Source organism: Nymphaea colorata, chromosome 7, assembly GCF_008831285.2.
Source record: "Nymphaea colorata isolate Beijing-Zhang1983 chromosome 7, ASM883128v2, whole genome shotgun sequence".
Classification (NCBI taxonomy): domain Eukaryota; kingdom Viridiplantae; phylum Streptophyta; class Magnoliopsida; order Nymphaeales; family Nymphaeaceae; genus Nymphaea; species Nymphaea colorata.
The window spans coordinates 4904766-4919424 of record NC_045144.1 but is presented as its reverse complement, the minus strand read 5'-3'; the positions used below and the strand labels follow the sequence as shown (position 1 = coordinate 4919424).

Genomic DNA, 14659 nt, shown 5'->3' with positions numbered 1-14659 from the left:
GCTCCGCCCTTGGAAATATCGCCCCGATGTCCAAAATGAAGCTGTAACTTATTGGATTTGTGGTTCTATATAATTAGGATTTCATAAGCCTGGTGGTTCTCTCTCTCTCTTTCTTTCGCTCTCTAACAAACAAACAAACAAACAAACACACAGGTGCCAACTTAGAGGTAGGGGTGAACATGAGCCGAGTCGAGCCCAAGTTCAATCAGCTCGACTCATGAATCTTCGAGCTCGACACGGCTTGACCTTGAGAATAATAACTAGATGGAAGCAGCTCAAGCTTGACTCAGCAATTATGTGTTGAGCTCGACCTCGACTTAATTAAGACTCTACAAACTTGTTTGAATAGAACTGATATTCATCGTGATGTGTTGAGCTCGAGTTTGACTCGATTAAGGCTTGACAAACTTGTATGAATAGAATTAGTATTCGTCGTTATATGTTGAGCTCGAGGTCAACTCGATTAACGCTCGACAAACTCGTAAACTCGTTTGAATATATCAACTTGAATTAAGGCTCGACAAACTCCGTTAAGGCTCGAGCTCGACTTGGCAGTTACATGTTGAGCTCGAACTTAACTCAATTATTTAAATTTGAGTTCGACTTGTTAAGCAAATGACTTGGCTTGAACTCATTCATGAGACGAGCTTTAACAAGTCGAATCGTTGTTCACCCCTAGCTAGAGGACGTTTGCAAATCCAGATTCACTTTGTCTCTGAAAGGTCGGATTTGGCTAGATTTGGATTGTGGCCCAGTCAATTTTTTTTTTTAAAAAAATTATTTACCCTGATTCGATGGCAATGTCATATCAAACGTTAAATCCAGACGTGAATTTCGTATCAAATGTTAAATCCAGATCTGAATTTCAGGTCCCAACTTTGGATTCCCTAATGCTGATGTTGCAGAACAAGAGCAGGCAAGAGAGAGAGAGAGATTTCAAAGCTCTGTGTCCTGAGTAAGAGTTCTGCTAAAGAAACAAAGGGACTTCATTGCCCTTGTCATATTCATGAGAAGTGAAATAGGATGTGACACAAAGTAATGGAAAGAATCACTCCGTTCTCCACAAACATCCAATCTTTGTAGGACATTTTTACAAGGACCATGTCGCTTCTTGAGTAACTTTTCTTTACTTACAGAACTAACAAAACCAAATTAACATAGAATCTATATCAAATCATCCAAGGAGTCGACTTTTATACTCAGTTTTGTTGTATCTTTTACAACAGATCCCAAATCCACATGCACACGAGAAACAGATGTATATCATCTCAAATGCTATGAGCACAATAAACACAAGCAAAGTTTCAACATGATCAAGCGTTGAGATCTCACCAAACTGAATCCACCTGAGTCTTGTTTCCGTCACTAAAGTGAGTAGTAATTGAAATTTTTTCACCAATAAAATGAGCTTTCGTTTTTTTTTTTAATTCTGATGAACTTATGTAAGGAACAAAGTTTCACTTCAACCAAGGGGAAGCACAGAGAGATCCCAGACTGTAGTCAATGGGCATGCCTTTAAATTTTTTGTCACGTCCTGGATTCTATCTGATGAATATGACAAAAATAATGAAACCATTTTGTTTCTTTCCCTCTCTTTCTCTCTCTTTCTAAAATATTACATTTAAAACTTTATGAAAATAGAAAGAATTTGATTCTCAGTGTTGCAAAAGAGAAACCTAAAATCTTTGCAATGTTAAATTTCTACCATGAAATTGAATTGGTGTTGGATAAACCAAGTTGAGTTACTGCATTAGGATGCCATCATTTAATTCATTATAACGAATAATCCTCAGAAACCTACCAAGAACTTACATATCCATAATCTATACTCTAAACTCCATTGATCTTAATATTTGAGATCAATGTATAAAGATTTTTGAAACCACTTAAACCTGCTATTTTCTTAAAGAAGAAAGCCCGTTTGATTCACAATAATGTTGAGACACATGATTTGAGCATAACGAATCAATGTAAATTGATCAAAGATTTGCCAAGAAACAAGACAGGCCACATGTCTTGACTGGTACTCTGATTGGCAGTAGTGGGTCTCACAAAAGGGGGAAGACAGTCTAACATGCAAGTGTTTCACCAGATTCAAGTGAAATTATATCAATGACACCACAACAACCTTCATTCTCTTTTCCTACAACTTAAAATTCAATATGCAGCAAAACTTTATCGGAATTTTCGTCATTAACAACTAGTCGGCCGTCTTTTTAATTAAGGCATGAACACGTTAGAATAAGGTTTGATCTTAGAATGATTGGATCCATCGAGGGCGGAAAGAGAAATTTTTGGCTACGGGGCACTAGTAATAAATTTTGAATTTTTAAGATGCATCAACTTGTAAATGAGAAAAGTTGTTGTAAGATGTCAATATAAAAGCAAGTAATTTTTTGTGGGTCCGCATGGGTAATTGCCCGCACGTTGCCTTGCCTACACCTGCCTCTGATCCGGATCCAATCTGATTAAACATAAAGAATTTGAAATTCGAACAAGATCAGCCGGTTAGAAAAATATGTCTACTTACTTTTACATTGATCCAGTTTAGGTTCATTTCAGAAGAAGAAATCAGATCCAGATTTACTGGTTTCCCTATCTAGTTAGATCCTGGGGAGCCATTCTGGGTAAGAAAGATCAGATAAATGGCAGTCGATAGCAGTCAGTGATGATGCAGGCTTTCTCTTAGCCAACCTAAACAAACAAGATGAAGAAGAAGTGTAGCTAAAGAAAGAAGAAGAAGAAATAAAAAGAGTAATTGAGTTCCCACCATAGAACTTAGGGAAGACAGATCCAAGATTTTAGAAAAAAAAAATGCCGTTGGGGATCTAGGTTGTTAAAGAAATGGACAAAACGATAGCTGCAGCCATGGTTCACGTCGGTTGAGTTATCCGCATCGCTATCACATGGATGAATCAAGCTGTGACTGTTAGCCCCAGAGCTCAAGCTTTTCATATATATATATATATATATATATATATATATATATATATATATATATATATATATATATATATATATATATCAAACTAATATTAAATGATGGAAATGCTCCGTCACCTTTTTCGCTTGTTTTTCACTCAATCACAGATTTGAAAAATATCAATGGTTGAGATTGTTTTGTATCCTTTTAACATCTACCACTCTCTCTCTCTCTCTCTCTCTCTCGCTCTATATGTATATATATATATATATATATATATATATATATATATATAGATTCAAGGGAGTACATGTTATCTTCGAACGAGCATACAAGCTTAGTCGATCCGGGCTAAACAGTTATCATGTGTTTGGATAACTAAGACAATTTTTCACAAGTTCAGAAGAAACTCTTTTTATGGTGCAGGTAAATCCAAGTATGAGTTGCGGCATACTGATTGCTAAACTCTACCTGTCGATTCCCCCACAAAAACGCAGGTGTGGTTGCATCTATCTACCAGCATTTGCATACTGCATGACAGTTGATCATCACCCATTCTAGGTAAAATTTCTTGACATCGAAGGAGAAACTTGAAGTGTTCTTATTGGAAACAGGGAACAAATATGTATATAGGACGCCAGTGGGCCTGTTAGGTCTCCCACCTCCAGAATAGTACGTTTCTCCAAGAGGAGATTGAATGTTGGGCCCGTCTCTCTCTTATTTGGAAAACAAGAAGCTGATCATCTTTTTAAATCATCTGACAGTCTTCAATTTGACATCCTCTTCAGGAGTTGAGATTAAGATCAGACCCACCTTCTCTTCAATCTTAAACCCCACATTTGCTCAATGCAAAAAAGATAAAATAAGGATCTTAAATATGAATCATCTAAGAGCTTTAGTTTGATGAAATATGGATTTTATTAATGAAACTTCTAATATATCAGAAATCACATAATAATTCAGATCCATGGATTTTAAATACAGAGTAATCAAACGCACCTTGAATGATAAGAGAGATAAAAACAGATTTTAAGGTTATAGTGTGAAAACATTTTAATTCTTATATTTCAAATTTACATTTATTTAGAAACATAAATAAAAACATGCTACAAAAATACTGGATGGAACCTCCAATTGCAGATCTGGGAACAACACCTAAACTCTCTCTCTCTCTCTCTCTCTCTCTACATATATATATATATATACATATATACCTATATGTATCTTGGTTCCCGCATTTTCATATCTGTTGGGCACAGAGAAGACTGAGAGAGATGCATGGTTACGGGCAGTTCAGGACCAGAAGGTCGAGATCGGTGGACTTGTCAGTCCTCTCTTCCTTCACCCACCACCAATCTCCACAGCCTCATTTCTCCACACCTGCAGCACCAAAAGCCAAGGAGGTCACTGCAACGCGATTTGCGGCTTTTAATGAAGAAGAAGAAGAAGAAGCAGAAGGAGGAGGAGGCGAGGGAGAGGAGCAGAATCTTGGGGTCGTTCTTTGCAGGAAATCATGTTCTTCCTCAGAGAAAGTGAAAGTGAAGGGGGAGCTGGAGCCCATCGCTCTTCTTAGGCCTTGTGCTGTAACAAGGGCGTTCTCCATGAGAAGCCTCTCTTCTGCCTCGCTTTCAACAAGGGCAGGCAAGTGGGGGAGCTACAGCCGCATCCATGACCAGATCGAGGCAGACCCTTCTTCTTCCCCTGCAGACGCTTTCTCCAAGCCCAAGAAGAAGGGTAAGCTTCTCATGCTCTGCAAGCGCCTCTTGGGCCTCAAGTGAGTGAATGCCAAATAGACCCCATTTGCTGCTATCCTTGTCTTCTTTAATTTCTCTTTTCATGATTCCTTAATTTCCCTGTGCCTTCTGTTCTTCTTCTTTTTTTTTTTCTTCTGTTTTTTGGGACCAAATCAGTGGATGTTTAAGAACTAGGATCTCTCTCTCTCTCTTTCTCTCTCTCTCTCTATATATATATATATATATATATATGCCAAAGTTGAGTGCCCAAAATCCACAAAGATCTAGTGCTAGATGAACTAATGTGGCAGCAGATGGGAGGCATCAAAAGGTTCCAATTATATGTTGTTTCGATTTGGGAACTGCTTGGCAATTCATCTTTAGCGACGGAAGGTCTTTTGCATCTTCGACCATTTTTTTGGGTCATTGATAGCTTAATTATTTAGGATTTTTAACTTACTAATCAGACTCTGTCAAGGATTCTCTCTCTTTCTGTTTGTGTGTGGGCGGGTGAGGTGAGGGAGAGCCAAAAATTTTTTGCTAAGGAGCACTCGTACAAACGGGTGGAACCATGTATGTATGTGTCACGGGCAAAACCATAAATTTTTGTGCTAAGGAGCACTTGTTTCAGAGGTAGAGCTAAAGATTTTTGGCTAAGAAGCATTCGTCAAAAAAAAACCTCAGACATAATATGGACGATTAAGTGTGTTAGATAGGTAAGTATTTAAGGGGCGCTAATATGAAGAAACAAATTGTTGGAGACCACCAACATGAAAATAAATGAAATTCATTCATTGGACCGTGTAGGCAGCTGCCTATACATGCCCACATGTGGCTCCGCCTTTGCTGCGTGTGTGTGTGCTTGTCCCTCAATTTTACTAGTTTAAGACGGCTTAATTCATAATCTGTTACGGCCTTGCTTGTTGCTAAATTCACAACAGTAATACATCGTTACTGTCGCAAACAGTCCTTTAAGAGTTGTTTGATAGATGAAACACTAATGCAAGTGCATCATGAATCTATCTTTATATTTATGGTAGATTCATGTAACACTTACACAATATTTCAAATGCTCACTTGGTTGGGGAAAGACATTTAAGTTAAAAGAAAATCAAGAGTTCAATTTTGGGGGTTCGCATAACTTTTCAGCTTAGGAGTTGGAAGCCTAAATTTCCCTTTGACATGTATAAACTAAACTAGCAAAGCAAGGGTCCTGCTTGCCTGCAAGAGACAAAAAAGAAAAGCCCCTAAAATCGTGTCAAAGCTAAGCAACAAACTTTAGCTAACTTAAGAAACGGCACACTTTTCCCTATATTGTCTTTGAGCTTCTTGTTTGTAACGACTCGATCAATTTGTCAAGGACAATTTACTTTCATCGCCGTGACAATCAGACAAAAACAAGAAAATTTCCTATAAAAATACATACATATGATTCTATTAACTAATTCTTTCTAAAAAAAATCACAACTTCGATGGACAAGTTAACGCCAAAACTATTTGTAGGGCTTGAGTAAGAAATATGAAAATATTTGCTATTAGAACTTAAAAGGACCAGGGAAGGAGGGGATTTTCAATTTTTCAGTTGTCAATAATTCTAGCGAGAATTTGCCAAAGAACCCATCATTTTAACTTGGTAACTCTTTGTCGATAAATGGTTAGTTAAATTGAATAAGACGGTTTCAAAGAGCTCGCGCATTTTAATAATTGCAAAAAATGAATTGTGCAAAGAGAAAGAAAGAGGTCGCCGTTGCCGGGGATCGAACCCGGGTCACCCGCGTGACAGGCGGGAATACTCACCACTATACTACAACGACTTTGTTGTCTCTATTATCTAACACAAGGTTTCACCAATTTCAGGAGTTTAACACCACATATGGAATGTAAATGGGCTGGGCTTAGGTTCAAAATGTATGTGTTAAAGGCTTGATTTTATGAGATTTCGCATAATCAAACTAAAGTCATATTTGTGCTTGAACTGGGTTTATACTAGAAGTAAACAACCAATCTAGGTCTGATTGGTATTTGGATTTGGTTGGATATCAACCCAGTTTGCTTACAGCCTCTGATTTGGAAGTGAAATTCAATACAGGGTCAGACCCTAAAGTTATGAAAACAAACCTGGGATTCATGGCAGGTGGAATAGGCGCAGACCCTGATTCGTTGGCAACATCGCATCAAATGTTAAATCCAGATCTTCATTTCAGGTCCTAACTTTGGATACCAGAATGCTGATGTTGCAGAACAAGAGCACACACAAGAGAGAGATATTTTTTCATTGTTCTAATTTTCTATTTGCTTCTCCTTTCCGTGTTAGTTAAAAATATAAATTTCAATTTGATTCTTTGGGGGTTTCATTCACCTAGTTTTCTTTTTCAATCTTTCTGCCGACTGCTTTGATTCAGAAACTGATTTTAACAACATTGCCTGAATGAACCAACCGACACTGCAGAATCTCACGCCTCCTGGTTAAGGCATCTCCATCAATGGTAGCACGTCCCCCACTAATAAATAAAAGATGGGATGATTTCTTAAATATATTCTTGCTATTGACTGTGGTTCAAGTCACATGGTATGGGTATGGAGATACGGGCACACACGCACACAACTACTTTACAAAATATTGGTATAGGAGTACGACATGATATATATATATATATATGCAAAATAACACACAGAAAAAATCAAAAGAAAAGCAACATTTAAGTAAACAAGTGATTTCAAATAAAAACATTACATGTTAATGAACAGTAACTCTAAAAATAGAATGAAAATTGAGTTAGAAGAAATTAAATCATATAAACTTAAGCAATTTGAATTGGGATTTAGTCTAAAAAATACCAAAGTATGCTCAAATACCCATTTTGAGTACGGATACAGCAGCACAGGTACGTGGATCTTATTTAGACGGTGGTTCTTTATTTTTCAAAGGGGGCACCAACTGTAAACATTCTGACATGGAAGTCACTCAGTTGGTTTTGTCATCCTGCAATCTGATGGAAAATTCAGAATTCGCAAGCGATTAGATTAGCTGAGATGGGGAAACCTATAGAGTCATATACGATGCAGATGCCCAGATTCTTAAGCGTTTCCGCCAATATCATGCAATTGAGAAGCTGCTATAGCTTTTCAAGAGAACAGATGGCGCAATGGAATTGCAGGAAAATTGTTTCACTTATACTCCAAGACTTTGAATCAGTTTCACCTGCAAGATGAACCGGAACTGTTACATCCACCACGCAATGGTCCTTTTAAGTCATTAACAAAAATCGAGTTTTTCATATATCAAAATGAAAAGTATCATGTTTCTTGCAATTGAAGCAATGAAGGTGACATCAAGATGAAGCATTCATGGGTTTGGCAAGAAGATTGTGGATTTCCCTGTAGAATGCCATAACCATTAGCCTTCTAAGCCACTCGAAGCACAATTATCAAGTGCTTGGATTTTCTTAAGAGTCATTGTAAAGCCTGGGGGCCGGGGCCATTCTGTTTATAATGTAAAGTCAGCAAATACCAAGAAAGCTTGCTTCAACACTACATTGGGTCGAACAGGAATTTACTCTGCACCATGAAATTTCTTTCCCAGCTTAATCTCGGAAAGGTTTACAAGACTATTTCACACTTCCATTCTGTCTTGCATATGCTTTTTCAGTTGACAGAAAGGTTTTCAATTGTTTATTTCTGTTCTTGTGGCACAGTTATTATCATTATTGCGGACAAAAGCAATATGCTATCAAAGAAATGGAATGATTTATAAAAAAAAAACATACAACATTAGAGGTTGTACATCCTTCTACACATCAGAAATTTAAAAAATAGATTGTAATCTGGACGAGAACTTGGAATTTCATATCAGATACGTGCTTAGAAGCCTGTTGGGGAAGATCTGTACCACTTGGACTACAAAGAGTGCCAATCAACAGTGAGAGAAAAGGGACAACAGTTCCAAGAAATCATTCTCCTGAGTATTTACTCAGTAACCTCTTTTCTTCGTCATCTGTTTCACCTTCAGCATAGCTGTCGGTCTCATCTGCCTGCTTCATTGCCACCACTTTGTCATGCTGCTGCTGGGGAGGAGGAGGAGGAGGAGGAGGAGATCCGCTTACAGACTGCTGGTAGAGAACTCCCCCTAGAAGGGTGAAAAGCAAGTATACCAACCCCAACGGGCTAGCATGTTTGTCCCAGATCATAACATTAATTGCCACCGTTAGAAACTTATTGATAACACCAGTTACAGTGAAAGCAGTGGCTGATATAGCCTTCCTTGCTGCAAAACCAAAGAAACTGATCGCCAAGCCAAATATACAGGACAAACCGACTGCTAAAAATGCACCAGGTTTGATCCAGTGGCCCGTCTCAATCCCATAGATGGCCAAAAACACATCACTGTACTCTCCAGTTATGATCCAAAACAAAGGTGCCATCATCAATGACAACAAATTGTTGTAGAAGACAAAGCCCCAAGTGTTCAGCCCCAGATTTGTGACCATGTGCTTGATATAAACCATCTCTGTGGTGATGGTAACAAGATAAGCAAATGCCCAAGAATACGCGGTGAGGGAGAAAGCTGAATCAGTGGCCACGTACCCTATTGCACCTGCCAAGATGGTCACCAACGCCGCAAAAGTAAACTTAGACGGCAATGGCTGTCTCCTGAACACAGTATCAGCAATGGCGACCAAGAGGGGTGTCAACGATCGGAAGACGATGAAGGTGTCCACATTTGCGTGGCGAAGAAGGTTTGTGTTTGTGAAAATTGCAAGATAGAATACAAGAGCTGCAGGGAGGAACTTCTTGGCTGTCTCACAGGAGAAAGGGTCATGGTGAAGAAACCCCAACTTCCCCAGAATCCAGACACCCAATACAGATGTAAGGTACTGAAGAGCAGTCAACAGGCCAGGGAAATTGAATTTTGTGATGGCATACTTGTTGATCACAGCAAGGAGGCTAGAGCAAAGAGCATAACCAACAACAAGGCTGCTTGTGGCATAGTACTGCTTGGAACTCTCAAATCTTGATGCCATTATTGACAGAAAATTCCCACCTTCAAACTTGTATTAAACAATCACTAATCCCCAAACAGACCTAGAATTCGAATATCAATGAAGCACCAAAAAAATTAACAATGTGGTGGAGAATTGACTCCCTCCTAAAACAAGCACAAAGCTCAAAGTTAAGCCACCAATGGCCAAAACTCGTATGCCGCCTTAAAATTCAAGCCAAGTGAACAGAATGGTAGCCAGGAACTTGAAAGATCACAAAGATCCCCAATTGAATATCACAAAAGCTACACCCTAACCCTGAGGCCCAAAACCATGAAAAGCACCCAACTTCAGGGCATGCAACAGATGACTCTCAATGGATTCGGCCGATGTTCACGGAAACGGAAGATCCCAACGGAAAATCTACCAGAAAATTTTCTCAAGCGAAGAAAGAAGAAAAACTCTTACCAGATCAAAACTGGAAACTGAACCAAGATTCTAGAGTATGTCAGGATAAGAAATATGAAGAAACTGAACCAAGATTCTAGAGTATGTCAGGATAAGAAATATGAAGAAACTGAACCTTAAACAGAAATTGATCTTCTCGATCTGCTGGCTTTTTCAGAGAAAAGGCATCAAAGAGCCCACGAATCTAATGGGAATTCAGATGCCCGAGTGCATACCTCCATCGCCGTTTCTCTGCTACTTATCTCCGCGGCGTTCCGAAGGCAAAACGACTCGACCTGGTCCACTTCTGCCCTTTGTTGCATCTTCCTCAGAATCTCAGGTGGCGTAAGGTCAAACTCAATTACGAAAAAGTGCACAGATGTCTGGTTATAGCCATCAATCTCCTATTCTGTTTGGGAGTTCCCGCTGCATTGACCAGCTTCGCAACATTCGCTTCCACTGAAATTCATAATTTTTAGGCAATTTTTTTTCATTAAATGGCTTAGGTAAATGTGGTCTGTGGTTGCTAAAGACTTAAAATCTCATGAATATCTGGAAACTATTGATTTTAAGATCTGCCATTCATATCAATTCTCATTTATAGATTAGTAAGAGGCATGATCTAAGTAGTAGTTCACATGTTCTTCCAACCTATTTTCAGATCTCAATGATTAGATTTCCAACATAGGTATGATGCAAACTTTAACTAAATCGTGTAGACGTGAATTAAGTAAACATTAAAAATTATGCAACTCTTTATAAGCCACCCAATAAACTTTTGAAGTTTTCTAAAAATGTCATGTGTAAAATTATTTCATCAAAATCGAAATATAATTTTATTAATTACGTTCTTAAAAGAAAAGGGATAATAACTTTACGCACTCCAGTGCTATATGCCAGTTGTTGAAAATCTTTTTAAATTATGAACCATAGCTTCCACAAATTTAATGAGCTAATAAGTTTTCAAGCTTAGAAATCAAGTGTAGGATCTCTTAAAGTAATTAATGTAACTCACATTGGAAAGGGGCTTACTGTACTTTACAATTTTATGTAATTTATAGTCCTCATCTTCCACGGCTGGTATTTTTAAGTATTTTCTGTGATCTAATATTTTTGTATAGATATAAATGCTATATGCTCGAAAATACATAAATAAAAAAATAGTCCTATTACATTTCGACGTGCAGATCAAGTTATGGAAAAGCTGAAAGATCTAGCCGTTGACTTGTAAACCTTTATAAAGTCCCACTTTTACCTTGAAATCACGATATTTTATGAAAATACGTTTTTCAAAAGCAAGAAACAACGGCTCAATGGACAACAGATTTGAGATTATATATATATATATATATATATATAAGAAGAGAGTGAAAGAGAGAGAGAAAGAGTTTATTAAATATCAGACCGCTTTGATAAGAGATAAAGACTAGACCCACAAAAATTAATTGCTAAAGTTTTTTATGTAATCTAACCTTATGGACATGATCTTGAGAGTGATCTGATGAGGAACAAGTATTTACATGTTTTTTTACTTCAATAATGTTTTTTAATAATAAAAAATGTTAAGCCTTTTATAACATTAAAATTGGGATAGTAGAAAAATCAAACTTATACAAAAACAACTTGATTTGAAGCATGATTTATATTAAACTAGTGTAGTATTTATCTATCAACACCATAAGATGTCCACATTTTGTTTAAAATAATTTTGAACACAAAGTAGGCTTGTTTTCATCTCATATATATATATATATATATATATATATATATATATATATATATATATATATATATATATATATATATATATATATATATATATATATATGCGATAGTGAGACTTTAGCTAATCCGTATACAAGGATCCCACATCTTGCATTGTGGTCTTTTGTCGCACTCTGTGCTATCGGTGAACAAGCTTCATGTAATAAATTGTGATATTTTCCTATGTGTTTCTCTCACCAACAATCGCAAATGGGTTCGGAAGCTGTCGTTATCACACGCCACCAAATATAATACACAAGGTTTTGAATTAGAGAAGCCAAGTTTAATGTGTCTCGCTACCTAACTCGTGAATCAGAGACCAAACTCATCTTCACTTTGTCTGTAGACTTAAGGAAGAGCCATTCATCGGAATCAGCGGTGGAGATAGAAATTTTTTTGTTGAAAAGCACTAATTCAACGACTCTCGTTCTTTTAAAGGTAGCAATTTATAGAAAAGAGCAAATATATGACAGCACCAATTTGATTATAAGAAACTCAAGGGACTGGAGTGGGCAACTGCCCGCACGGCCACCAGGGGCCCCAGCTAATTGAAAAAAGAAAATTTATATTAAAAAATTTGAAAATTTTAGTTGTGTAATATATTTTTTGGATTCGGGTTTAGTTTGTTCCTATCCAAATAAGTTCGTTGGACCGTTTGACCCGCTTCTGAAAAAAATCCTAGCTCCGCCCCTGATAGCCGTGCCTGCCTACATGTGGCTCCACCAGCATGCCTGATTCAGATTCAGGCTGGATTCGCCAGCATTGGACCTGTCTAGAGTGGGACACCGGTAGAGTGATGTACTTGATACATAAAATTTACTGCCACTAGGCCTGATTTTTCAGGGGCCTTCTTAGATCTAACCAGGGTTAGTTAAAGATGTTTCTGGATTTTAGAGATGGGTTTTCTCTATGTCCATATCTGAATCCAAATATCAATCTGTTTTGGATGGATCGCAGCAAAATTTGAGTGAGTAAGCTCGAAACCGATCGATTTTCCAACAGAGAATTAAATTAACAAGAAAATGCTAATTCCACCTAGTTACATTGGATTTAAATGCGAAACATGACTAAATCAAACCTCTTCAAGGTGCTTGAACAAAGTCCAATTTGATAAAACGTAGATCCATTTCAAAGACATATTCAGATCTTTCTTTGATGGTCCAAATCTGCGATAGAATGAGAACCTAAATATGATATCTGGACATGTTTGACCCCTTTGCCGCCTTAGATCCAATCGACAAAATGGGTAGTTATAGAATGGACATATTCGGAATTTGAATATGGATTCAAACACACATAAAAATGACTACACCATATATGAATCCTATTTTTATATTCATAATCCAGACCCAACTTTTACATTTACTTCCTAATGTCAATCCTACCTTTAAATATGCACTTCAATCCTATCTGCACTATCATATGTTTACAATTGACTTTCAAAGCATATGAATATATGCTATGTTCTACATTTATTTAAAATCAAATTCAAAACCAAGCGCAGGTCGACGACTAAAGGTAGTTTAGATAGCCAGCTTCCTCATGAAATTAACCAGATCGAAATTTAGAAGTTGGAGGGGAAAGAGATTTTCTTTTAACAATTTAATGTTGTTTTGTTTCCGTTTTGAATGAATTTTATCAACAAGGATGTCAATATATACGCCCGGATTCAAAACAGATTTACTATATTCAGGTAAAAGGAAGCCACTCAAAGAAGGGCCAAAACCCACATTTCTTTTTTGTGTTCTTAGGGTTCAGGACTACTTCAGAATCCATGGTAAGGAGTGTCAAACTACCACCATTTGTAGTCCAGAAAAATAGTGCCAGTTTGACTAAGCTCGCTTCGTGAGCTAAACAACAAGGCTATGGCCCTTAGAGCTAGATGGAAGTCTTTGCCCTGATGAAATTCATCATTCTATCATATCATACCGTTTCTCGTATTAGATTGCAGCTTACTTGCTTTAGAAAAAGAATAATGTGAATGATGGAGTTTCATCTATTTAATATATTAGTATATTATGGTGGTGCTAACAAGTGTTGTTTGCTCAAAGGGTCTGGTCGAAAAGGATAATGTGTTGCAATCTTGTTGCTTTTCGAAAAGGATAAAATGTGAATGATGATGACATTGTTTTATCTATTTAGCACATGGTAGTCAGAGTAGGAGCCAAGGGGGAGCCCGGAGGGGCCCTAGCTTTTCTTTAAAAAAAAAAAAATTACATGGAAATTTTAAAAATTTTCTCCTGTATAAAAATTTTGAAAATTTGAAAAATGATATTTCGTTCCTTATTAAATTTAAAAACTCTTAGCATAATTGATTGGGGTAGGATGCTCCTTCCTCACCCAAAGAACCACATATCAGCTATGTTAAAATGTACTTTCACGGATTTTTTTTTTAATTTTAGTGAGTTTTTGTACATTTTTCGGTTATTTTTTTTCCCAGGGAAAGTAAAATTCTTACCGATCCAATTTGAAAACCACGCCGATGAAGGCTGACGTGGCAAATGAAGGAAGAAGGGGAAGGACGGAGGTGATCTTGCCACGTGGACTAGGTGCGGCCGGCGTGGGCGATGGACGGTGGCGATTGAGGGAAGAAGCCTCCTAGTCCTGATCCACCAACGCCTCGTTCTTACCAGGGGATAATAAGTTAATAACCGAAAGCCGATTACGAAATTGCCCTCCCCATTTCCTGTTATTAGAGAAATATCTTCCGCAGTCCTTACCTAATTATTGATTTCATATGCCCTGCGTTCACATGTTCGGTAAAGATGATGAGAAAAGAGCTTCCATTTTATAAGAAATTTACTCCTATGTAT

At 37.4% G+C, this 14659-nt stretch overlaps 1 protein-coding gene and 1 non-coding gene across 3 annotated transcripts; both read right to left on the bottom strand.

The window, feature by feature from the left end:
• Positions 1-6398: 6398 nt before the first annotated feature.
• On the bottom strand, positions 6399-6470 carry TRNAD-GUC (transfer RNA aspartic acid (anticodon GUC)). Its single transcript has one exon. It is a non-coding gene; the product is annotated as a tRNA-Asp (tRNA).
• Positions 6471-8381: 1911 nt separating this feature from the next.
• On the bottom strand, positions 8382-10627 carry LOC116258129 (GDP-fucose transporter 1-like). Of its 2 annotated transcripts, none has more exons than XM_031635256.2 (2): positions 10219-10627; positions 8382-9738 (listed from the first exon to the last, which is right to left on the bottom strand). In XM_031635256.2, exon 2 carries the CDS (start codon positions 9675-9677, stop codon positions 8607-8609), a length of 1071 nt encoding a protein of 356 aa, XP_031491116.1. In that variant the 5' UTR covers positions 9678-9738; positions 10219-10627; the 3' UTR covers positions 8382-8606. The 2 variants fall into 2 exon arrangements, with proteins under 2 accessions (XP_031491116.1, XP_031491117.1); XM_031635257.2 differs by having other exon boundaries at positions 10319-10627.
• Between the last annotated feature and the right edge of the window lie 4032 nt (positions 10628-14659).